This window comes from Narcine bancroftii, chromosome 7 (assembly GCF_036971445.1).
Source record: "Narcine bancroftii isolate sNarBan1 chromosome 7, sNarBan1.hap1, whole genome shotgun sequence".
In the NCBI taxonomy this organism is placed as follows: Eukaryota; Metazoa; Chordata; class Chondrichthyes; order Torpediniformes; family Narcinidae; genus Narcine; species Narcine bancroftii.
Window position 1 is genome coordinate 197930511 of NC_091475.1, and position 25034 is coordinate 197955544.

General features: G+C 40.5%; 1 protein-coding gene across 4 annotated transcripts in view; it reads left to right on the forward strand.

Moving 5' to 3' along the window:
• nipa2 (NIPA magnesium transporter 2) overlaps positions 1-25034 on the forward strand; it is a 44896-nt gene that overhangs the window by 15711 nt on the left and 4151 nt on the right. For 3 of the 4 annotated variants that reach the window (XM_069891934.1, XM_069891933.1, XM_069891932.1), the window contains 5 exons: positions 1667-1725; positions 16056-16285; positions 20295-20351; positions 22131-22221; positions 24254-24414. In XM_069891934.1, the coding sequence (XP_069748035.1) occupies positions 16147-16285; positions 20295-20351; positions 22131-22221; positions 24254-24414 (448 nt within the window). In that variant the 5' untranslated portion in view covers positions 1667-1725; positions 16056-16146. The remainder of the gene's footprint in view (positions 1-1666; positions 1726-16055; positions 16286-20294; positions 20352-22130; positions 22222-24253; positions 24415-25034) is intronic. The other variant, XM_069891935.1, reaches the window with a different exon arrangement.

Genomic DNA, 25034 nt, shown 5'->3' on the forward strand with positions numbered 1-25034 from the left:
TTGGTGAATTTCTATTGCTGCTGGGTTTTGGGGTCCTCTGGGCCCGTAACACCTCAAATTTCTGTTTGCACCGAAGAACTTGAATAACCTAGTTGTAGAGTATCAAAAGTAAATTGTAGTCTATTTATCACTTCAGTGTAAAACACTACAAAATGAAAGGCTTTATTTTGTTGGCTTGAAGGTAGATATGATCCAATAAATTCAAAAATTAGTTAAAACTTTCAGTTTTGGTAAATCAAACTGCCAGGACTTGCATAGTAAATGGTTGGGCCTGAGGAAGTGTTGTAGAACAGAGATGTTGAGATACTCCATGTCTTGAAGTTGGCGACACAGGTCGATAGTGGCGAAGAAGGCATTTGGTATACTAGCCTTCATTGTTCAGAGCATTGAATACAGAGTGTGGATTCAAAATTGTCTTGCCTGCAGAGGATGGAGGGTGGTAGTAGATAGAATGTATTCTGTTTGGCGGTGACTAGTGGCATTCTGCAGGGATTTGTTATGGGAGCTCTACTCTTTGTGATGTTTATAAATGGCTTGGAAGAAGTGATGGTGGGTTAGTAAGTTTGCACAAAGGTTTGGGCTGTTGTGAATAGGGTAAAAGGTTGTGATAGGTTACATTGGGTGCAAATGGGATGCAGAGTTGGGTGGACAGGTGGTAGATGGAGTTCAATCCTGTGTGAAGCATTGCACTTTGGAAGATTAAACTTGAATGTAGAGTATATGGAGGAACAGAGGGTTCTTGATGACCAAGTCCATGGGAACCCTCAATCAATAGGGTAGTTAAGATAGCATATGGTGTGCTGGCAACTTGCACGTATGTGGAAAGTTGATAATTTACAGACATTTGGTGAGATTAAATTGTTGCGCAAATCTGATGAGATCTGGTTTGGAGAGAGGTTGTGTGAGAATCTGTTAACGTTATGGTAAGACTTTGAGGTTAATAAAAATTGTTAATTGTAGGGCCATGAACAAAGCTAAATCAGCAGATCTCTAAATTTACTTGAAAGGTTGATGCAATGCCTCAATAAATGTATACCTAGATTTTGGCCATGCACAATGAACAAAACAAAGAACAAAAAATAAGTACTCTGTCATCACTCATCAAACTCACTCGACTGAACTTGAAATTAAAGCATTGCTTAGAATAACTGTTGAAATAGACTTGATGAAGGAAGGAATCAAGCCTGAAATGTTGGTTATGTATCTTGGCTACATAAAGTATACTGTTTAACCAGCTGAGTTTCTCTGGCATTGTGTTTTTACTTCAACCATGGTGTTTTGTTTCCAATCAGGCTACACATTTTTATAAAATGATAGTTGGCTTATTGTTGCTGTCATTTCTGTTCATTCTTGTGACTATTAACTCATCTAAGCTACTGGTATCTCCTCTAACATTTGGCATATCACTTCAATAATTGGTTATTTCTACAGCTGAAATCAGAATGGGTGAACTGGACATCTCATTAAAATGCTTGGCTGAAATAAGACCTTATTTTTCAATGTTATCTGCATGTGTGCATGTTTTCTAAGAAGTTTGCAAGAGAGTTTAACTCTGGTATGTACTTGAATCAAAAAGCACTAGAGGAAGGAACTAAATTGTTAATTGTGTTTGAGGTACTGTTTATTCATAGATATTCTATTTCTAATTAATCTATTTCCCCAACAGACTCGCCATATTTCAATAATAAATGGAAGTTCAGTGGACTTATTGAAGAGAACTGCATGGTAATATTTTCGTAAACAAAGATTTGTAACAGTTTTTTTAGTATGGTTTAATTATTTTGGCTCCTATTCACTATAAAAGCAAGTAATATCCTAGATAAATGTGAATGAGGAATATTCAGGGATTTATTGCTTTGTTTCCTAATGTATAGAAATTGTACGGCTGTATAATACCCTCAAGAACCTATTCTGAGGAAGTATGGTATTATATCTCTTTAGTATGGGGGCACCGGGCAGCTTGTGCTGATGGGTGAATCTTTGCCTTACAGTAGAGACTGAAGGAAATTTCGTCTAATAGCACATTTTCTATTTCATTGTATGACAATAAAAGAATCTTGAACATTACAGCACAGGTAATGCCCTTCAACCCAATGTATGTGCTAGCCTATAAAAAAACCCAAGCCATATCAATCGGATCCTTCCTAACCTCACGCCCATAGCCCTCTATATATTTTCTATCCATGTGCTCAAGAGTCTTTTAAATGTCCCATTTAACTCTTGATTTCTTCAAAATAGCTGAAGAAGATAACGGTGCAATGACCAGTATCTGTGAATTGCTTGGAGAACCAAAAGAAAATCCAAATGTAAATTCAAGAACTCTAGGTATCCCTGCAGTGTTCCTTGAACTACTTTAGTTTGCAATATCTCACAACTTTATAATTCTGAATCTTGTTACAAGTCCTTTCCTTTCCAAGTTTCAAGTTTTGTAATAGCTCTCGGTGTTGTCATTCTTTGGAATAACTGGGCTCCTCCATCTTTTTGTCTCAAATTGTTGTCACATCTCCATTGGCATCATGCCCTCCATTTACTTTGGTTTTATATCTCTTTCATCCTGAGCCCTAAAAATCTTGAGTCCCAACTCTTTTACCCAAATCACAAAAAAATTCACCGCTGGAGGAACTTGGCTAGTCAGGCAGCCTCTGTAGAGGTGGAGCAATCTTGCACCCAGACTGAGAGCATACAGGGGAAGGGGAGGCATGTTGCAGGAGCTGGCTGTTGCTTGTTGCATCAAGGTGAGAGATGGGAAATGTGCATGTGGTGAGGAGAAGGTGGAGATAGAAAAAGGTGAAAGTTGTAAAGTGAAGACAACAAAGGGGTGCTGATTCTGGCACCCAGACTGAGAGGCACCCGGACTGAGAACATATAGGGGAAGGGAAGGCATGTTGCAGAAGCTGGCTATTGCTTGATGAATCAAAAATTCTTTCTTGCTGCAAACTCTTTTATAGAAAAAAAAATGCCATAATAATCTTAATTGAATTGAACAGACAATAAGTGCATAGTAGACATCTACCATAGGCATGCAATAGGTGATACCGTGTAAAAGTCTACCCTCTATTTTTGGGCCAAAAACCTGAAATTTTCCATTTATCACGTAAAAGTCGACCCCAAAACCCTCTTGCTTGCCCCAGTCGCTTGGCCCCCTACCCACCAGAGCTCCTGCTGCTCCGACCATAAACCCTCACTTCGGCTACCCACCCACTTGAGCTACTGCAGCCCCGACCACGAACCCTCGCCTCGGCCGCCCGCCCACTGGAGCTCCCACCACCTCAAATGCGAATCCTTACCACGGCTTTCTGTCCGCCTGAGTTCTTGCTGCCCCATCTGCGAACCCTCTCATCAACCACTCACCTACCGATGCTTCTGTCGCCCATCCTCCGGAGCTCCCACCACCCCAACTCCAAACCCATGCCTTGACTGCCGACCCTCCAGAGCTTCCACTGCTCCAACCACAAACCCTTGCCTTGGCCACACGCTCACTGGATCTCCTGCTGCCCAAACCACAAACCCTCACCTTGGCTGCCTGTCCACAGACGTTCCTGTGCCCCCCCCTCACCCGACTGCGAACCTTCTCCTCGGCTGCCCGCCCACTGGAGCTCCCGCCACCCTGACTGTGAACCCATGCCCTGGCCGTCCACTCACTGGAACTCCTGCCACCCTGACAGCGAACCCTCCCTGCAGCTGTCAGCCCATCCAAGCTCCCACGTCCTGATTGTAATCCCTTGCCTCAGCTGACAGCCTGCTCATTTAAGCTTCCGATGCGCTGACCACGGACTCTCACCTCACCCCCAGCTCCATCCCCATTCAAACTCCTAACATCCTGAACACAGACTTACCACCAGGTCCTGCCCAACCGAGTTGCTGACACCTTGAACAATGAAGCTACTTACCGTGGTCAAAAATAGTGTGTGCGTAATAGTTGACCCCCTAAATTTTGCACTAAAATTGGTCCACGAAATTCGATGATTACACATGTATATACAGTAATAAATATTTTCAGTAATGCCAGGAATCCTTTTGTAGTGTCAGAACAGTCCATTGATTAGGGTACCAAGGTAATGGGGTTCAAGAGTCTGATATTGAAAATAAATTGTTCTTGAATCTAAGGTGCTGGTTTTCGACTATGCACCCGCACCCCACCCCCCCCCCCACCTCAGGGTCTCCTTCACGGTGAAGCAGTCAGGTTTTTTTTCTTCTGTATTTCTCTCCTATCAACAATATTTTAAAAAGAAAACCAGACTTTTACTTAAATGTGCTATGACCCCTTTGGAGGTAGAACCCTTTTGAGAATGGCTGCTGTAGAAGTTTGATCAAAACTCCTCAAGCTCCCAAGAAAGTAGATGTGTTGGTGTGCCTTCTTCACGATTGCCTTGATTTGTTGGCTCCAAGAAGGTCTTTTGAAACATGGGCTTGCAGAAACTTGAAAGCTCTAACTATCTCATTGTGGATAGTTGCCCTTATCCTTCCTAAAATCAACAATAAGCTTCCTGTTCTTGACATTGAGAGCAACCATATCCTTAATCTCCATCCTGTATTCTGATGGAAGGAAGGGATAAGAGGTGCCAGATAATGAAGGAATGATAGCCAGTAGGGGAGAAGACGAGATCCACTGGGTAAGTATGTTGGTGATGGGAAAATTGGAGACAAGTTGATAGTAGATTGGGGGGGGCAGCGGGAGATGGTGTTGGAGAGAAGGGGAACAGTGAGGGAACTTGGAGGGAATCTGGAGGAAGGAACACTGGGTGTTGGTTATCTTTCTCCCAAACTTGATCAGTTTGGCTGCTAAATGTATTTGGTTAAATGTTTGTAGTGTATAATTTAGTGTGTCAAAGAATGAAGAACTCATGATTTATTATATATATATTATAATTTCTTAAGATTATGAAGATAATAAATCATCTCTTGCAGCAACCTGAAACTTTATTGCTTCCTATTTAAACTTCTTCCAAAGGTCAATTCCTCTCCAGAAGGAAAACATGCATGTCATCAGAGCTTCTTCATTGCTTGACTTGAATGCAAATTCCTGATTTTACATGAATTACCTAATTTTAAAACATCTACTTAATATGGTGTAATCTGATTACCTTATTTTAAATGCCTGTCAAATTTCCCTTGGGACTATGCTTTTCCAAAATAACCAAACACAGATTTTTTTTTTAAATTGTGATGGCCTTGGACTTTTAAGACAGATCATATTGTAATTTTCTTGAATTCTCTCTCATGAGAGGGGACTAGCAGTGGGCAAAGTAGTCGAGAGAAAGCCTTTCAAGACTATATACAAGCCAGATTGTATAAGAGGTCTTTATAATGTTTTATTAATATTGTTTTGTGCAGGAACTGTCGATTTCCCCTACCAATTCATACCATTACCTATTTATTTATTACTCTATATTTGTAGCCTTGAATTTTAATAATATGAAAACACCCTTATCCCCTAGTTTATAGGCTTTAGTTCTGAACACTGTAGCTTGTCAGTGGCCCCACCCATGTGTTTATGCAAATCATATTTACTTGAAGCAAAACTGTACACGTGGTGAACAGGAATATTACTAGAGCACGTAGGACTGGTTGGGGATGAAGGGGGAATGTGTATCTGGAGTTAGAGGAGGTAGAGAAGGTCCTTAATGAATACTTTAATTCTCTGTTCACCAGGGGGCAATGTGAGGTCAGTGTGAACCAGTCAAATGTGCAAGTCGAGGTTAAGAAGGAGGTAGTATTGGAGCTTCTCAAAAGCTCTTGGGTAAATAAATCTCTGGGGCCAATTAGGATATAACCCATTACGATAGGAAATGAGAGGGTATTGATGATGATCTTTGTGTCCTCCCTGGCTATAGGAGTGGTACCTGAGGATTAAAGGATGGCAAATGTTGCCCCCATGTTCAAGAAAGGTAATGGAGAATCCTGCAAAATTATAGACCAAATAGTCTTATATCAGTGGTGGGCAAACTTTTGGAGAGGATTCTTAAAGACTGCATGTGGAGAAGCATAGTCCTTTAGGGATACTGGGTTTAGTGAGGGGCATGTTGTGCCTTGTCAGCCGAATTGAGTTTTTCAGAGGTTACAAGAGAAGTGAATGTGGTGTATTATGGATTTTAGTCAGGTGTTTGACAAAGTTCCCCATGGTAGGCTCATCCAGAAAGATATGAGACATGGATCCGTGGAAACTTGTCTACATGGATTTTTAATTTGTTGCCACAGAAGGCAGAGGGTAGCAGTAGATGGTGGGTATTTTGTCTGGAGGTTGGTAGTGACTGGTGTTTAGGAGTCTGCACAGTAAAACAAAACTTGATTAATGACATATTGATCATGCCTGAAGCAATAATGCAATATGTTTCTGATTATCCGAAATGCTCAGAGCTGGATGGCTCAGGATGCCTGGGACTGCATTTTCCGGATATCTGAGAAATGTCTTTAAGCGGCGGAATAATTGTATAGGCTGTTGTTGATCCCAACACCTCCCCACCGCCATTGCCAGTCCTGCCCAGGTACAAGAGGTTCCTGCTCGGATCTCCAACACCTCCCCACCGCCATTGCCGATCCTGCCCAGGTACAAGAGGTTCCTGCTCGGATCTCCAACACCTCCCCACCGCCATTGCCGATCCTGCCCAGGTACAAGAGGTTCCTGCTCGGATCTCCAACACCTCCCCACCGCCATTGCCGATCCTGCCCAGGTATAAGAGGTTCCTGCTCGGATCTCCAACACCTCCCCACCGCCATTGCCGATCCTGCCCAGGTACAAGAGGTTCCTGCTCGGATCTCCAACACCTCCCCACCGCCATTGCCGATCCTGCCCAGGTACAAGAGGTTCCTGCTCGGATCTCCAACACCTCCCCACCACCTTCACTGAACTTGCCCGGGAGCCCGGGGTCCCTGCTCCAATCCCTGACACCTCCCCACTGTCGTTGTTGAACGTGCCCAGGAGCCCGAGGTTCCTGCTCCAATTCCAGACCAGTAGCATCAGCATAAAACAACAACAAAAAACAAGGATGGATTTTCAAGCATGAAATAAAGTTTAATTCATACCTTGAATACAATGGAGTATATGAGAACTCCGTTGGGTTCAATATAGTGCTAACAGCGCATCGGAGTTCCACTTGAGCAGCAAGTTAAAAAAAATTACAACTTTTTTTCAACTTGTGATGTCATTATTAAATGTAGATTATAAAATTATTGAGAAAGTATTAGGTAACAGAAAATTACCGAAAATTTTTATGGATTAACTGAAAATTTTGGTTTTCAGATAATTGGAAACTTACTGTAATACCTCAATGTAGAGATCCTCAATGGTTTGCAAAGAGAAACTTTTTGGAAATCATCATCCTGCCATGAAGTATATGGCATTGAAAGTCGAATGAAATACCTCTTAAATACCTCTACTTTTTCAAGGAGTTTTGGCATGTCTTTGCATACTCTATCAAACTTCTACAAGTGGACTGACTGCTTGCATCACAGCTTGGTGTGGTAATACAAGTGCCCAGGGATGAAGAAGGTGGCAAATACAGCCATGTCCATCACGGACTTTCCATCCAATGCTGACAACCATGTGAGGTGCTACCTCAAGAAGGTAGCCAACATTATAAAAGATTCCCATCACCCTGGTTGTAATTTCTTCTCATTGCTACTTATAGGGAGAAAACCAGCATCTTTATGTTCAAGAACAGATTCTTTCCAATAGCTATCAGACTTGTGATAGGAACCCTTGGTACATTAATCATGGAGTGACTGGACTATTGCAACACATTTTTGCATTTAGGATTATTCTTATTTTTTTCAAACTTTATTTAAAAGATAATAAAAACATAATGTACAATCTAATAACAATCAAAAATTAATTTTACAGAAATATATAGAAAAAAAACAACCCAACAATACACAAAAAAAACCCCATCCCACCCACATGCCCCCATCCGCCAGCTCCCTTAAGGGGAGCCAAAAACATGAATTATATAAAAAATATTATAAGTGTTAATAGGAATTCAAAGTATATCTAAATGCATATACTCCAAATATGGAAACCATTTATTAACAAAGAAAGAATAATTGTCATGTAAATTATAAGTAATTTTATCCATAACAATACAAGCTTTCAATTCATTATGCCAGCGTGCTATATTAATCTCTGTAATATCTTTCCAGGTACGAACTGCACATTTATGCGCTACTGATAGCACTAAATGTACAAAAGCAATTTGAATTTTATCCAGCCCCATTCCCCTCAGAGAAGCCATATCACCCAACAAAAAAATCGTTGGATCTAATGGTAATTTAAAGTTATATAATTTTTCCAAAACTATCTTAATTCCTTGCCAAAATGGTTAAACTTTAACACAAGACCAAACACCATGTAAAAAAAGTTCCAGTACATAAACCACATCTAAAACAAGAATCCAAATTACTAAACCCATATTTTTTCCAATTTCTCCGGGGTCTAATATAGTTGATGTAGAAAATTATAATTAACCATTCCATATCTTACATTATCCTGACACATATCCGCCCAATCGTCTTCAGGGAAAATAAACGCTGAAGTCACTTTCCCATTTAAGTTTAGATTTTTCCCAATCTGGTTTATCCATATTATCCTGTAACAAATGGTACATAACTGAAATATAACCCTTCTTTGGTACAGAGGAAATCAAAGATTCAAATCTCATCAAAGTAGGTAAATTCATCTCTCTACTATAATTATCTTTTACCAAGGCTCTGAGTTGATAATACACAAACAAAGAATTTACAGATATACCAAATCTTTCCCTCAATTGGTTAAAGAAATAAATTGTCCCTCTTCAAAACAATCCTGTATTGTCTTTATACCTTTAGAATCCCAACTCTTTAAATAATTATTAAACATTGAAAAAGGAATAAGCTGGTTATTATACAATGGAGTTAAAATTGATAATTTACCTTTTGATCCCAAAACCATATTTCTTTTAATCCAAATATTTAACAAATGTTTCAATACTGGCATATTATGTTCCTGTAACAAATTTGAATTCCAACGAAATATAAATTGATGTACCTCAGCCTCAGAAATACACGCCAGTTCCACCCTGGGCCAGCTAGGGGGTTGATCTAAATCCATCAATCTACTAATAAATTTCAACTGGGCCACTTCATAATAATTTTGAAAATGTGGTAACTGAAGTCCACCCAACGCGTATTTCCATGTAAGTTTATGCAATGCCACTCGAGCTAATTTACCCTTCCATAAAAACTCCTGCACTGCCTTATTCAGATCCAGAAAAAAAAACCTTTGAAAGTAAACAAGGTATTGATTGAAATAAATATTGAATTCGGGGGAAAAATATTCATTTTAATACAATTGACTCAATCAAAGTTAATGGAAGATCTTTCCATTTAATCAAATCTGCTTTAATATGTTTTAATATAGGCACATAATTTAACTGATACAATGACTAATAGCTGGCATCTACAAACACACCCAAATATTTAATTTTATTTGTCCACTTTAATTTTGTAATAATTTTAAATTCAGAAAAATCTCCTATTCTGACTGGTAAAATTTCACTCATCCCAATTAACTCTATGTCCGGATAATACTCCAAATTTTGAAAAACACTCTTGTAACTGCTTCAACGACTGTTTCGGTTCTGTCAAATATATCAAAATATCATCCGCAAATAAATTGATCTTATATTCTTCATTCATAACCTTCATACCTCTAATTTCAATAACCAACACAAATAAGGCTGGTGACAATGGGCAACCCTGCTGAGTTGAACGAGTCAACTTAAATGATAAAGAAACCTGACCATTTGTCACCACCCTGGCAATTGGGTTTGTATATAAAGCTTTAACCCAACCAATAAAAAAAGGGGCGAATTTAAACTTTTCTAACACCTTAAATAAAAAAATCCCATTCAACCCTATCAAAAGCCTTTTCTGCATCTAGTGCAACCACCATAGAATGGTTAGGTTGATTTCGGTACGTATTGACCAAAGTAATTAAACGAAGAATATTATCAGATGCATTTCTATTTTTAATAAAACCTGTTTGATCAGTATGTATCAACTTAGGTAAATACTTAGCAAATCTGTTACCTAATACTTTCTCAATAATTTTATAATCTACATTTAATAATGAAATAGACCTACATGAAGACACTTTTAGTGGATCTCTATCTTTTTTTGGGATAACAGTTATTAAAGCACTTGAACAAGATTCTGGTAATGTCTGATCCTCAATAACTTGTTTTAACACATCTCCAAATACATTAGATAAATCATCATAAAAATTTTTATAAAATTCCACAGAAAATCCATCATCCCCTGGAGACTTTCTGTTTGGCATTTCCTGTATAGCTTCCTTAATTTCAAAATATGTAAATGGAGATTCCAATTCCTGAACATCTTTCTCTTCTAATACTGGTAACATTAACTTAGATAAATAAGATCAATAGAATCGTTGTCCTGCTTCCCCTCAGAAGTATATAATTTTTGATAAAATGAATAAAACTGGTTATTAATTTCCTGAGGCTTATAGGTAATTGTTGAATTCTGTTTAACATTATTAATAGTCCGAGATGTCTGTTCAGTTTTCAGTTGCCAAGCAAGTACCTTATGAGCTCTCTCTCCCAACTCATAATAACGTTGTTTAGATTGATTAATTAAGCGCTCAAACTGATAAGTTTGTAATGTATTATATCGTAATTTCAACTTCGCTAAGGCAGCTTTCTTGTCTTCTGTCACATCCTTCTGAAAATCTTTCTCTAACTCAGCAATCTGTTTTACCAACCTTAAACTCTCTGCCATATATTGTTTTTTTAACTTTCGTAGAATAACTAATGATCTGCCCTCTCAAATAAGCTTTCAAAGCGTCCCATAATACAAAATGACTATCCACAGAGTTCACATTCTCAGTCAGAAATGAAGAGGTATGTTAACATAACATAACAATTACAGCACGGAAACAGGCCATTAGGTCCTTCTAGTCCGCACCGAACCAAACACCCCTTTCTAGTCCCACTTCCCTGCACAATGCCCATAACCCTCCATCTTCTTCTCATCCATATACCTGTCCATCCTTTTCTTAAATAATACAATTGACTCCGCCGCCACTATTTCTCCCGGAAGCTCATTCCACACGTCTACCACTCTCTGAGTAAAGAAGTTCCCCCTCATGTTACCTCTAAACCTCTGCCCCTTAATTCTTAACTCATGTCCTCTTGTTTTAATCTTTCCTCCTCTTAACGGAAATAGTCTATCCACATCCACTCTGTCTATCCCTTTCATAATCTTAAATACTTCTATCAAATCCCCTCTCAACCTTCTACGCTCCAAAGAATAAAGACCTAATCTGTCCAATCTCTCCCTATACTCTAGATGCTTAAACCCAGGTAACATTCTGGTAAACCTTCTCTGCACTCTCTCCACTCTGTTTATATCCTTCCTATAATTAGGCGACCAGAACTGCACACAGAACTCCAAATTAGGCCGCACCAACGTCCTATACAATCTCAACATCACCTCCCAACTCCTATATTCCATGCAATGATTGATAAAGGCCAGCATACTGAAAGCCTTCTTCACCACCCTATTCACGTGAGTTTCTACCTTCAGGGAACGATGTACCGTTACTCCTAAATCTTTCTGCTCTTCTGTATTCCTCAATGCTCTCCCATTTACCACGTATGTCCTATTCTGATTCTTCTTACCAAAATGAAGCACCTCACACTTATCAGCATTAAATTCCATCTGCCATTTTTCAGCCCACTTTTCTAAGCAGCCCAAATCCCTCTGAAATCCTTGAAAACCTTCTTTATTATCCACTATTCCACCTATCTTAGTATCGTCTGCATATTTACTAATCCAATTCACCACCCCATCATCTAGATCATTAATGTATATAACGAACAACAGTGGGCCCAATACAGATCCTTGAGGCACACCACTGGTCACCGGCCTCCAACCTGACAGACAATTATCCACTACCACTCTCTGGCCTCTCCCTTTCAGCCAATGTTCAATCCATTTGACTATCTCAAAATTTATACCTAAAGACTGCACCTTCCTAACTAACCTTCCATGTGGTACCTTATCGAAGGCCTTACTGAAGTCCATATAGACTTAAATAAAAGTAACAAACTCTGTTTTTTTCAGTAACATTGCATTAAGCCTCCATCTGTATGACTAACGTACTACTTCCGAACCTTCACAAGAAAAGAATAACAACGAATGGTCTGATATAACTCTACTTTTATATTCAGCTTGCAATACTCTTCCCTGTAGGTGTGCTGATACCAAAAAAAATCTATTCTAGAAAATGAATCATTTCATGAAGAATATAAAGAAAAATCTTTCTCTGTAGGATTAACCTTTATCCAAATATATACCAGATTTAAATCTTTCATCAACGCACCAATTTGTGTTGCCATCTTTGATTTCCTTATACTTTTCGGATTTCTATCCAATAAAGGGTCTAAAACAATTAAAATCTCCCCCAACTAAAATATTTTTGTTAGCTCTCTTTGGCTTGGCTTCGCGGACGAAGATTTATGGAGGGGGTAAAAGTCCACGTCAGCTGCAGGCTCGTTTGTGGCTGACCAGTCCGATGCGGGACAGGCAGACACGGTTGCAGCGGCTGCAGGGGAAAATTGGTTGGTTGGGGTTGGGTGTTGGGTTTTTCCTCCTTTGCCTTTTGTCAGTGAGGTGGGCTCTGCGGTCTTCTTCAAAGGAGGTTGCTGCCCGCCAAATTGTGAGGCGCCAAGATGCACGGTTTGAGGCGATATCAGCCCACTGGTGGTGGTCAATGTGGCAGGCACCAAGAGATTTCTTTAGGCAGTCCTTGTACCTCTTCTTTGGTGCACCTCTGTCACGGTGGCCAGTGGAGAGCTCGCCATATAACATATATAATATATAACATATATAGCTCTAGTTAACAATAAAAAAGCTTCTGAAATAAAACGCTCATCATCTATATTAGGTGCATAAAGATTAAACAAAGTCCAAGATTAAGCAAAAATTTTACAATTCACTCGTAAATCTCTCCCAACATTTCCCTCTGACGATTCCAGTTCAAATGGTAAATTTTTATGAATTAAAATCGCTACCCCTCTTCCCTTAGAATTAAAAGAAGAAGAAAATACATGTCCAACCCAGTCTCTTTTCAATTTCAAATGTTCTCTTTTGGTCAAATGTGTCTCCTGTAAAAAGGCAATATCAATTTTCATTTTTTTTATATATAAGCCATTACCCACTTTCGCTTAATTGGATTATTTAATCCCTGAACATTAAATGTTGCAAAATTCAAAGTAGACATTTTTACTAACTACTAAAATATTTACAGACTATAAAATAACGCTCCCTCTTATAAATCTTCAAACAAAAACCCTTAGTAAACAGAAAGAAAAAAAAAGAAAGGAGAAAAAAAGATATTTTTGCCCCTTTCTCTCCCTCAAAAAGTAAAAATAACCCAAAAATAATGAAAAACCACCCAAAGGTAGTAACACCCTAAAAGTCTGGGTGTAGTAAACCCACTAGTGGCAGATGATTATCAAAGCTTTCGGTGTCATCCACTCCCGCCGCCCCCCCCCACCCCAGCAAGACGCATACTCATTATTTAAGTAAGGACAATCAAATATAATGGATACATTCAGCCCAATGATTCCAAACCCAGTGATTGTTCCAGGTCTTCAATGTCAAGAAGACTTGGTGTCAGTTCTTCTTTCTTTCTATTCTTACCATTCTTCCCATTTCCATTTACCCTCGTCTTAGGAGATGATGGTGAAGACCGACCATTCTTTCACAATTCTGGCAATGAATTAGCAAAAACCAAAGCATCATGATCAGTCTCAAAAAATTGGGATTGAAAATTTCCATAAAATCTTTCAAAATCGCAGGATAACGAAAGACAAACTTATAACCCTTTCGCCACAGTACATTTTTAGCCGAATTAAATTTCCATCGTCTTCTAATGACCTCCTGGCTCAAATCGGCATTAAAAAACACTCTTATTTTGAACCATCAACGGAGATTGACTTTGCCATGCTTTCTGTACCGCCATTCGTAAGATCATCTCTCTATCTTGATATTTCAAACAACGAATCAGAACCCTCTCGGTTTTTATCCTGGAAGTGGTTTCTTCCTCAACGCTCTATGAGCTTGATCCAATTCCAAACCTTCATGAAAAAACTCCTTGCCCAATTCTTCAGGAATCCAGTGCTTAAAATTTTTTATTGGATCAGAACTTCAATATCCTCTAGAAGACCAACTATTTTCACATTATTCCTCTGGTTTTGATTTTCCAACGAATCAATCTTCTTTAATAAATCCCTTCTTTGAATCCCCCAGTGTACAAAGGAATCCTCCACTTTTTCCATTTTTTCCCTATTGCGCTCCACCTGATTTTGACATTCAGAGAAAGCTGTTTCAATTTTTTAAAAATTATCTTGTACAGTATCAACAGAATTTATACATCTGTTAAATCACTTTTAACTACAGTCATTTCTTGTTTCATAGTTGTCATTTCATCACACAAAGTATTCATTTTTGTTTTCACCTCCATAAATCCTTGGGTCATTTGAGTTGACATTTGTTTTGACAAATTCTCCATTTGACAAGCAATCCCTTCCAAAACAGTGAACAATGAGTCCAGTCCGGGATCCATAACCATCTTTTGAGGCCTACCTTCTCCAACTTCAGACTTCTCCTCCTGAGTTCCTCTTCCTCCTCAGGCACAATAGGTCCTTTACCTGTGCGGCTGCGGGTTTGGATACCCGACGGCGGCACACCGACCTCGTCGGGCCGCTGCCGTTCGGGCTCCCCCACAGCCCACACCTTTTCCAAAAGTTCACGCACCCGGGAGGCACCGCGCATGCCCGGCAGAACCGCTGAACGCGCAGGTGCGTCTTCTGACGCTACACTGCGCGTCCCTGGACCACCAAGCAGTATTGCGGGCTCACGGGATCCTCTGTCAGTCGGGCTGCCCACGCGCCTGGCGTCATGTGCACGCGGGTCAGCAACGGCCAAGCTTACCAATGCGCCGGCGCCATCTTGCGACTGCAGGGTCGGTGCTGGCGTCAAACTCAAACAGATAGGAGTTCTCTGAGGTTTGGAGGCTCCCAACGACAACTCCATGGATTCAACTGGGCAGGTAGGCCTCAATTCTTCTACATTTTTATAAGGTAGTTTTTTCTGAAGTTGAGCTTTAGATTTCTTCATATTAGTAGCCATATTAAATCACTCTTATTCAGAAGGCTGTAAATACTATTTTTAACCACTTTTGTAATTTTTTAAATCGGGTACTTAAGAATCTAGCTGGGGAAAGGTGGAATTACACGTCTTTCTTCTACGCCATCTTGCCATGCCCCTGCATTTAGGATTATTCTGAATATTTATTACCTTGTTTATTTATTCTTCCTTTAATTTAATCGGTTTACTATTATAGCTTTTCTTTACAAGCTGCAGCAAATAAGAATTATGGGCATTTGTGCATTGTACAACGTGCATGACAATAGACTTTTGTTTTGAATAGGACTGGAGGTTTAAATTGATGAATGAGATAAGGAATTGAACCTGCATAACTGGGAGTGATGTGCAGAGCACAATCGACTGAAGAGAACCAATAACAGGGTTATGGACTAGGGTTCGCTGTGGAGTTGGAAAATCTTTATTAGGCCATTTACAACAAATATCATTACCCCACATTTTTGACCTCTTCTGAAATGTGTAAAATGCTTTTAAATGACGGTTGTCCTTTTTTTGCTCCTTGATGCCCTTTCATTCATCTGAAGAAACAGTTGGCATCTAGTCTTATGTGCTAGCAAATGGACAGGAAAACTTTGAAAACACATATTTTTGAAAGATCATGATTCTGTGCCTTGCAAATTATTCAATACAAATCTTGAGAAAGTACTGTGAACCTGAATTTGAATTCACAAACCAAGCAATGTCTCTGTTTAAGAGAAAAGGCACTTGATGTGAAACAAATATACCATGACATATACCAAATATATCATAGACATTCTGCCTCTATGCATTTCTGAGGGATCTTTGTCGTAAAATGTTTTGATTTATTCTGCTCTTTTCAATTGTAGTGCAAGCTGTCACCTATACCAAGTAGAGTCAGTCCCAGTGGCCACTCTTCTGTTTTGTATTTAATGTGTTAAACTCCAACATTAAGAAGAAATGGGGCAAGAGAAAGGAAAATATGACTTTTACCTTGGCTTGGTGTTAGCCATTAGTTCCAGCATTTTTATCGGAGGGAGTTTCATCCTAAAAAAGAAAGGCCTCCTCAGACTGGCAAAAAAAGGATCAATGAGAGCAGGTGAGAAGTTGCTTTATGAAATGGTCTGACATGAATAGAATGATACTTGCTTAGAATGTTGTTCATACCCTGCTGTTATCACCTCTGGATGATGAATGAGGAAAAGCTGTTTCAAAATCCACTGGTTTCTATGTTTAATTCACATCTAAGTAATTATGGGTGTAAATATTGACAATGGCATATAAACACCTACTAGTAAAAGAAGCTGCACAAGGTGAAATTGACTTTTGCATTTTAAAATGTTTGTACTTCAACCTTTGCTTATCTTTCTAGACATTAGCTGTGTTTTCATTTGATAGAAATATATAATACAAAACCAGGCCATTCTGCTCATCGAGATTGGGAGATTTCAAAAAAAATCCCTTCTTTTTCCTGATGTTGCAGTTTTTTTTTCCCCATTCAACTACAAATTTCTTTTGGACGTTGCTTTTGAATTGACATGAATACCACCAACCTTACAACTTTACACTCCTGTGACCTGCCACACATCCTGCATCTTACACCAGCTTTTGTGATCTATTATAATCTGTCCTTTGACTGATCTCTTACCAGAAACATCTTATCTGTTCTATCAAAACCTTTTCCAAGGATGGAACATTTCCCCGAATCACATTATAGCTCTGAGAACGGTGCGGTTCGTGTAGTGGTTAGCGATTGGGTCTGGGGTTCAAATCCCATGCACTGTGTAAGGAGTTCTCCCTGTGTCTGCCTGGGTTTTCCCTGGGGGATCTGGTTTCCTCCCACCATCAATACGTACCAGGGATTGTAGGTCAATTGGGTATAATTGAGCAGTACAGGTTCATAGGCCGAAAGGGCCTGTAACTGCTGTATGTCTAAATTTTAAATTTAAACAATCCCAGCTGTTCCAATCTCATGAGATTCAAGATTCATTTTATTGTCATATTATATGAAATCTGTTTTCGTTTGACACAAGGCAGACATACTGTCAGCAGAAATTGCCTGAAGCGCCTCTTACACTCAGAGAAAGAGAAACAAAAGAGAGTCCCCAAAGTCACCGAGCGTCCGTAGATTTGCCTCCAGCGCTTCTGCAGCCCCCGCACTCACACAAAGTCCAGTCCAAACCATCAGCAGCCCGAGCTCCAGATCCGAACCTCTGACACGATCAGGAACTTTTCAGTGCCCTTGGCACCCTCTCACAACATAGCTCTGATACCTGGTATCCCTCCAGCCAGTCTTGAGCCAGTCCGCCGTGTTAGCAGCACACAGCCTGGCGCTCCTCGCCTCAAATCACTATCAGCCTGCTGCCTGTGGCTTCTTCAACACCAGAACCCCTCACTTGTCTGCCGCTGTGGTCACCATCCTGTGGGTTGTCTCTTCTGCTTTTCAGCCAGGGTGGGGGAGGGGTGGTCTCCCATTTTCTGGTGCCCTGTGCCAGTCCTCTGCTTTCCTGGAGTCTGCCACCCCTCATGGCTGATGCCGATCATAGGTACTGCCATCTTGCAGCAGCACTGTGTCACCACTCTCTGGTCTCCCCAGATCCACACCTGCCGCAGCACTGCCGTCTTAAATTCATTACCCTCTGTGAGCCTTGGAATCCTTTCTAAATTTGGTTCCCCCCCCCCCCCCCCCCCCCCCGAGCTGACCAAAATCAATATTAGTACATTGTAAAAGATTGACTAACTTATTTGCTTTGAACTATGCATTTTGTCAATCTTATTGATTCAATGTGTCTTTGTACACATCTGGGCACTGGTTCTGCATCCCTTAATTGTTTGTCATAGATGGGTTTAATTAATTATTGAAATGTTTTCATTGGTGCCTCAGTTGGTTAATCTTTAGGCTGAGCTGACAACCATGATTGTGAACTATGAGCAAGCAAAGAATTGCTGGAGGCACTTTGCAGGTGAGACAACTTCCATGGGTAGAAATGGTCAGTCTAATGTTGCAAATCCAATCCCCTCTTCAAGGCTAAGCTAGAATAGATGAAATTGCATGTATGAATTTTTAAAGATACAGCACAGTAACAGGCTCTTTTGACCCACAAGCCCTTGCCGCCCAAATACACAATGTGTCCAATTAGCCTTACAAATCCTTTGACTTTGGAACATGGGGGGGGGGAATCCAGAGCACCTGGAGGTAATCCACGTGGACACTCAGAGATGGTACAAGTTCCTTACAGCACTGGATTTGAAGCTTGCTCTTTGGTGTTTTAAAACATAAGAAATAGGAGGAAGGGTAGGCCATCCGGCCCGTCAAGTCTGCTCTGTAAATAGTGTTGTGCTAACTGTGCCAACTAAAGAGGGGAAAGAAGGTGGGGGAGGGCCCAAAAATACTAGAGAATAGGACAGAGGGGTTGGAGGTGGAGAGCCAGGTAGAGGGACAAACCATAAGGAGGAAGGAGGGGAAGAAATATTGAAGAAAAAAAAGTAGAGGAGTAGAACATAGAGCATTGCAGTTCAGGCCTCTCGGCTCACAATGTTGTGCCAACTTATATAAACCTACTCAACATTCTAAACTTTCCCTTTATACCCAATAATCTTTGATTTTTCTTGCATCCATGTGCCTTTTAAATCTCCTTATTGTGCCAGCCTCCACCATCACCACCCCTGGCAATGCATTCCAGGCGCCCACTGGTCTCCATGCGAAAACTTACCCTTGACATCTCCCTTAAACTTTCCTACCCTCACTTTATACAGGCAAAAGAGAGACAAGCCGTGGAATCAGTGAAGGTATGGTTACCTAAAATGTAAAAAGTCCATGTTCCTGCAGTTAGGTTTAAGGCTGCCTGGGAGGAATATGATGTGTTGTTCCTCACGTTTATGTTTAGCCTTGTCTTGACAATGGATGAGGCCAAGGACAGACTGACCATTTCTACTCAAGGATGCTATCTGAAATTCTCAAATTAAATTCACAGAAATTGCCTTGTGTGTGGCCAGGAAGTGCATAGCAGTAATGTGGAAGTCTGACTCCCATCTATTCATGGACAGGTGGTCTTCGGAGATGAATAGCTGCATCCCACTTGAAAAGGTCACACCTCCCTAAAAAATCTGGAAGACCTATTTAAAGCATATAGATACTACATTGGTCCCAATATAGGGTCAATATAGCTTCTGGCTAGCCAATAGACCTCTAAAGATTTTAACACTGATATTTTACTGTACACACTGACAATGGGATGCTTTTTTTTTAATGTGTGTTTCTTTTTCTTTATTCTTTCTCAGTTTAATAGGATTTATATGGAGGGGAGGGAGGTGGTTCTTTTGATGTTTTGTATTTGGTATGATTGTTGATTATTAAATATATTTAAAATGATAAATAAAATATTGCAAAAAATGGATGTTATCTGACCTGCTGAATGCCTCCAGGAATTTTTTTGTTTTGCTCTTGATTTCAGCCGCTGCAATTTTATTGTCTCTTTGGTGTGAACAGTGGTCTACATTAAGTTATTTGTGAGTAAAACATGAAAGTTTCCGGCCACTGTGTTTGAAGTAAAACACGCAACGTAGGGGAAACTCAGGAGGTCGAACAGCGTACTTTATATAGCAAAGATAAAAAATAAATAACCCATGTTTCGGGTCTAGGCACTCTCCAACTGGATGGCATTAACATTGGTTTCTCTGGTTTCCGTTAGCCTACTCCCCATTCTCCCTCTCTTCCCCATCCCTCTTGTCTTTCGGCCAGCTCTCCACTTCTTCCCTCTCCATTCACAGAGCCTTCTTTCCTTCCCATGTCTGCTGGTGTGCCCAGTCTCCCTAATCCACTTGTTCCATCCTGTCTGTGGGACTGTGCCACACCCCAGCCCCTCTCCCCAGCCCTAACCCCCACCATTTTAATCAGGCACCTGTCTGCATTTTGCTGAATCCTTGATGAAGGCTTCAAGCCCGAAATGTTGGTTATCTGTATCTTTGCTCTATAAAGTGCACCTTTTGACCTGCTGAGTTTCTCCAGCATTGTGTATTTTACTATTAAGATGTTCTTAGTTAAGGTGATCACATTTGCTTGGTGCGGTGTAATGATTATTTTCTTGTGTCTTGATCTCTTAATTCAGGTCAGGGAGGTCATGCATATCTTAAAGAATGGCTGTGGTGGGCTGGACTGTTGTCAAGTAAGTGCACTACTTTAAATTATGATTATCAACTGTATATATTTTTCTCTTGTTGCTATTTTCATTCCCACTGAAACCATTCATTTCTTACTGATAAAATCCATTGGCACTCCCCAGTGCCTTATCGAAATCAAAGTTCAGATTTATTAACAGATAGATGACATGACATCGCATACAACCTGATTTTTTTTTTCCCCTGCAGGCCAGGCAGAATTTCTACTTATCAATAGTGCAAAAAAAGGGCTCCATAGAAACATCTACAGCACAGAAACAGACCAGTTTGGCTCTACTAGTCTGTGCCGAACATCTATTCCCACCTAGTCTCACTGACCCACATTCGGCCTATAACCTTCAACATCTCTCCCGTCCATATACCTATCCAACCTTTTCTTGAATATTAACATTGATCTCGTTTCTACCACCACTGCCAGAAGTCCATTCCATACCCCCACCATCCTCTGCATGAAGAAATTCCCCCTCATGTTTCCCTTAAACTTTTCCCCTTTTACTCTCAATCCATGCCCTCTTGTTTGAATCTCACCCGCTCTCAATGGAAAAAGCCTGACTCTATCTATCCCCCTTATAATTTTGAATACCTCTATCAAATCACTCCTCAACCTTCTACGCTTCGGGGAATAAAGTCCCAGCCTGCTCAACTTTTCCCTGAAACACCGGCAACATTCTCGTAAACCTCCTCTGCACTCTCTCTATCCTTTCTGTAATTCGGCGACCAACACTGCATATAATATTCCAAATTTGGCCTCACCAATGCCTTATACAATTTCAACATAACATCCCAACTCCTGATTTCAATACTCTGATTTCTGAAAGCCAACATACTAAATGCATTCTTCACCACCCTATCCACATGTGATTCAACTTTCAGGGAATTATGTTCCACTGCACTCCTCAATTTCCTTATGTGTATGTCCTATTTTGATTAGTCCTACCAAAATGTAGCACCTCACATTTATCAGTATTAAACTCCATCTGCCATCTTTCAGCCCACTCTTCTAACTGTCCTATATCACCCTGTAAGCTTTGATAATCTTCCTCACTGTCCACAACACCCCCAACCTTTGTATCATCTGCTAATTTTCTAATCCAATTTGCCACCCTATCATCTAGATCGTTAATATATAAGACAAACAGCAGTGGACCCAGTACCAATCCCTGAGGCACTCCACTTGTCACTGGCCTCCAATTCGACAAACTCGAGAAAAGAAAGAAAATAGAGAAATGTAAACAAGAAGGAAATGAAAACAAACAATGCCATGCATAAGATCAATGTTCAATAATAAATAATGTGCAAAGCAAGGGTCATTAAATAAGTCTCTGAGTTTGTTGTTGAGGAGTCTGATGGTGGAGGGGGAGCAGCTGTTCCTGACCCTGGTGGTCCAAGCCTTGTGGCACCTACACCTCCTTCCTTGATGAAAAGAGTCTGCCTCTCAACTTCTGTTTCCTTTTTTTAAGACTCTCCTTTGGTGATTTGCCCTTCATGTAGTTCAAGTTTCGTTCCTGCAAAAGCGCTTTAGGATGTTTTTAAAGTTAATTTAGTGTGGTTAAAAAAAAATTATTTGATAGGCGTCCATCAGAAAAATTTGAGAAAATACCCTCTGCAAGTTGCAAACTCCAAAGATGTGTGTCCTGAGCTGTGTCACAGCTATCCACTGTGTTTTTGTTCAATTGTATTGTGCTTTATAAACCATGCTTGTAAACATCACGTTGCGATTTGGATATGACATTGACGTTTAACTATTTCTTTACACATTCTTACAGTGGGTGCAGGAGAAGCTGCTAACTTCGTTGCATACGCTTTTGCACCGGCGACGTTAGTAACCCCATTGGGAGCCCTTAGTGTCTTAGTAAGGTAAGAATATTGATAGTGGTCGTCAGAGAACAAGGTACCAATAAATATCTGCATAAAATTCCCACTTAATGATAATAAAGGTACAGAAATCCAAACCCATACACGCGTTCTTCACTCCTTTGCAGCTTTGGATTACTCCTGAGTCACCGAGTCAAAACAGCAATTCCAGAGTCTCCCTGAATGCTTGGTACCTGTGGCAGGGCTTGTACATCATCACCTAGAAAGGCGAAACAAAGCTGTATCATTAACTTCTTGCCTTCCATGCTCATTTTGAAAAGGAAAACAATGATGTGTTGTCACAAGCCACCAGAGCTCCAGTTGACTCTGCGCTCCCGTTTTGAGGGTGACGTGAAAAACATGTGAAGGCGGGTGAATCCTGGGAAAGTGTCTGGCCCAGACGGTGTCCTTGGCCACATTCTTAAAACCAGTGTGAATCAAATGACTGGAGATATTGCAGACATTTTCAACCTTGTGTTACAACAGTGTGAGTTCCCCACCCTCTTCAGAAAGGCATCTGTTATACCGGAACCCCAGAAGAGCAAGGTGGCCTGCCTGAACAACTGTCGGCTGGTGGCACTTGCATCTACCATGTGGAAGTTCTTTGGGATGTTGCTTATGTAACAGTTTATTAAAGCCCTCCCGTACCTCCTCCGTCTCCAGGCACGTGTTCCTCCCATTATCCCAGAGTGGTCCTACCCTCACTCTAGTCATCCTTCTGTTCTTCACTTCCATGTAGAAGGCCTTGGCGTTTTCCTTCATCTTATTTGCCTTCTCGTTCTCTTGCTTCTCCGTAGGTTCCTTCCTGGCTACCTTAAATTTCTCAAAAACCCAGCCTAATTTTTTTCTTCCTTGATTAAATGTTCTGCCTCTCTGGTCACCATTTTTTTTTAAAAAACCCTACCATCCTTTCTATCAAGCAACAAACCCATTCAGAACCCCATGCAACTTGCCCCTAAACAACCACCACATTTCCTTGGTGCATTTCCCCGAGAACATGGCTTCCCAATTAATAGGCCCAAGATCCTGTCTAATACCATCATAATTAGCCCTTCCCCCCCCATTTAAGTGCTTTCCCATATGATTGGGTCCTATTCTTGTCCATGGCTATTGTAAAATTCACATGTTGTAGTCACTCTGATGTGTTCATTTACCAAATGGCCTGTTCTTGCCTATTTCTAGATTCAGTATAGCCTCTCTTCTCATTTGCCTAAAAAAAAAATGTTTTCTCCACCTAACTCTGCCTCATCAATGTACTGTGGGTTCCTCAGCTGACGCTCAACAGGACGCTCAAGTGTCTGGTGACACTTAATGTATATTTGGTCATCTAGACTGCAAGAAGCATCTAGGAATTCGCTTTGCTGCAGGCCATTCATCAGAATTCTCCTGCCATGGTTGTTTTTTTTGTCGGTTTGCTTAAAATATAATCCAAGCACTGCTTGTTCTTTTCGATGTTGTAGTGGATTGGTGAGCCTGCAGGTCACTGATGGGCAGTTTAATTTCAGTTATGATTCTTGCAAAAATAACAAGAAGGGGCCAAACATAGCCAGGACCACCACAGACTCCAACCTTTCCACATCCATTGCAGACTTCAACTAAGGAGCTGCTCCAAGCAGGCAGCAAGCATCATAAAGGACCCCCATCACCCTGGTCACAAACTCACCTCACTGCTACCTTCCGTCAGAAAGTACAAAAGCCTGAGGACCAACACCTCCAGGTTCAAGAATAGTTTCCAACAACTATCGACTCTTGAACATCCCCTTACTACCCAACGCCACAAATGGGCTGTCTGCTCTATTATAATACCACTTTCTTTACTTGCACTATGTAACTGTGAAGATTATGTCATGTATCTTTATTCCTCTTTAATGTATACTTGGTTTTTTTTACAATTACTTGTTTGGCTGAAGCAAGTAAGAATTTTGGTGCTTATGAATATGACAATAATCGCATAATTATCGTTGTACACTTTAAAATCAAATGTTTTGAGCATGACATTTGCATTCCTCTTTTTGTTTGCTGTTTTGTTTTCCAGTGCTGTTCTGTCATCTTACTTCTTGAATGAGAGGCTTAATCTCCATGGGAAACTTGGTTGTCTTCTAAGTGTCGTTGGCTCAACTGTAATGGTAATACATGCACCACAAGAGGAAGAGGTGGAAACGATACATGCAATGGCCATTAAACTTAAAGATCCAGGTACAGCATACGTTTTCACCAACTTGCATGGTTGTTTCCATTAAGTTAGGCATTGGTCTCAGTCACAAGTCGCTTTGAGCCCCACTTCAGGGATTTGAACACAAAACCTAGGGAGGAGTATATGGGAGTCAAATTTTAAATAGGGAATTAACCTAAGAACAATTCTCTCTTTTCTGGATACATACAGAAGTTTGAAGAGCCAGTTGCAACCTGCTGAAGGAACTTGGCAGCATCAGTGGGAGAAAAAAGAATTTTGAACCCAAGCTCTTTATCACAACTGAGGAAATGAAGTACAAAGGCCAGTGGAAAGGGTTTTGAGTTTTGGGTCAAAATGTTGACCTTTTTCTCCCACTGCCTCACCTGCTGACCTTCCTCCAGCAGATTGCGTTTGGCTTCAGATCCCACCATCTGCAGTCACCTAGTGTGTTTCAGGTATTCAAAAAGGATTTCTGGAGACCTGGTCAAAATGTGAGATCTGAGCCAAGACAACCACAACCGATTATCTGGTGGTTTTATCTTCAGAAGCTCTTCCTATATGTTTAGCCTCCTGCCTTCCTATTTTTATAACCTTGGCTTTGACTTCATTTCCGAAACATCGAAATGGTTTTGCGTCGTTTTGC